Here is a 1,290-nt window from a genome sequence, read left to right as displayed (position 1 = left end):
TGAGTGAAAGGGAAAATGGAAGAATGTTGTTGAAGGTAAAAGGAACTATAGAGAACTTAGTAATGAATTAAGAAGAAAAACTAATAAAGTAAGGGAAACGTGGTTACAGGAAAAGTGTGCTGCAATAGAAAAACAAGAAAAAAAGGGAGATACGATCTATTGTACAAAGAAGCTGTACAAGGACATAGTAACTGAGAGGAATGAAGTGAAAAAGATATGGGAGAGCACATCATGGATTTGTATGCACTGAATGATAGTTCAAGGGTATTAGATGTAGGAATGGAAAAAGTGAACAAAGCTCATCAAGATCACAACAGTTATAATATATTAAAATGTGAAGTAACTATGTCCATGAAAGGGATGGCTAATGGAAAAGCTGGAGGATGGAATGAATTGCCAATTGAGTTGTTTAAAGCTCTTGGAGATAATGAAGAAATTTTATTATTGGATTTGTGCAATAAAATGTATGTTGAGGGTAGATGGCCTAAAAACTTTCTGGATACAATAATGATGCCATTATCAAAAAAATTTAATGCCAGAAAGTGTGAAGAATGCTGGACTATTCCACATCTCACATGCATCAAAAGTGTTACTAAGAATTCTGAACAGGAGGTTGTACAACAAATTAGATGAAAATATTGCAGAAGAATATTATGGTTTTGGAAGGGGAGTTTGAACTAGGGATGTCATAGGACTGCTTCGAATTATTGGTTAAAGATATATAGAAAAGAGAAGAAGATGTTATATGTTGCGTTTGTAGACCTTGATAATGCTTTTGACAGAGTAAGATGAGATAAATTAATGATATTTTTGAAAAAGAAAGGAATTAATTGGAAAGATGGGAGACTTATGAAAGATTTATCTATGTTCCAGAAAATAAAAGTAAGAATAGGAAGTGAGACAATGCAAGAGATAGAAATAGGAAGGGGAGTGCAACAAGGATGCTGCAGGTTACCTACACTATTCAACATTTATCTAGATGAAATCATCAACAATGGTTTGAAGTGTAATAGGACGGTAGAATGTAGGGCGGTGAAGGGTAATAGTTGATAAAAGAATAGAATGAATATGATTTGCTGATGAAATCGTAGTGCTGGCAGAAAGTGTAACAAAGTTAAATGAAATGCTTATGGATCTTAATAAGGCTTGTGGAAATCTAGTGATAAAAATGAATAAAAAGAAAATAAAATGTATGATTTTAAGTGGTGAATATGAAAATATTAATGTCAGAATTGGGAATGAGGTACTACAGGTGGTGAAATTTAAGTACTTGAGTAGCCTTATAACGGA

The 1,290-nt window shown here is 33.0% G+C and overlaps 1 protein-coding gene across 1 annotated transcript; it reads left to right on the top strand.

Annotated features, from left to right (window-relative positions):
- Positions 1-231: 231 nt before the first annotated feature.
- Positions 232-633, top strand: LOC142326867 (uncharacterized). The gene has a single exon (XM_075369601.1). The coding sequence runs from the start codon at positions 232-234 to the stop codon at positions 631-633; it is 402 nt and encodes a 133-aa protein (XP_075225716.1).
- The last annotated feature ends 657 nt before the right edge of the window (positions 634-1,290 follow it).

Source organism: Lycorma delicatula, chromosome 6, assembly GCF_047948215.1.
Source record: "Lycorma delicatula isolate Av1 chromosome 6, ASM4794821v1, whole genome shotgun sequence".
In the NCBI taxonomy this organism is placed as follows: Eukaryota; Metazoa; Arthropoda; class Insecta; order Hemiptera; family Fulgoridae; genus Lycorma; species Lycorma delicatula.
This window is presented reverse-complemented; position numbering and strand designations above follow the sequence as displayed.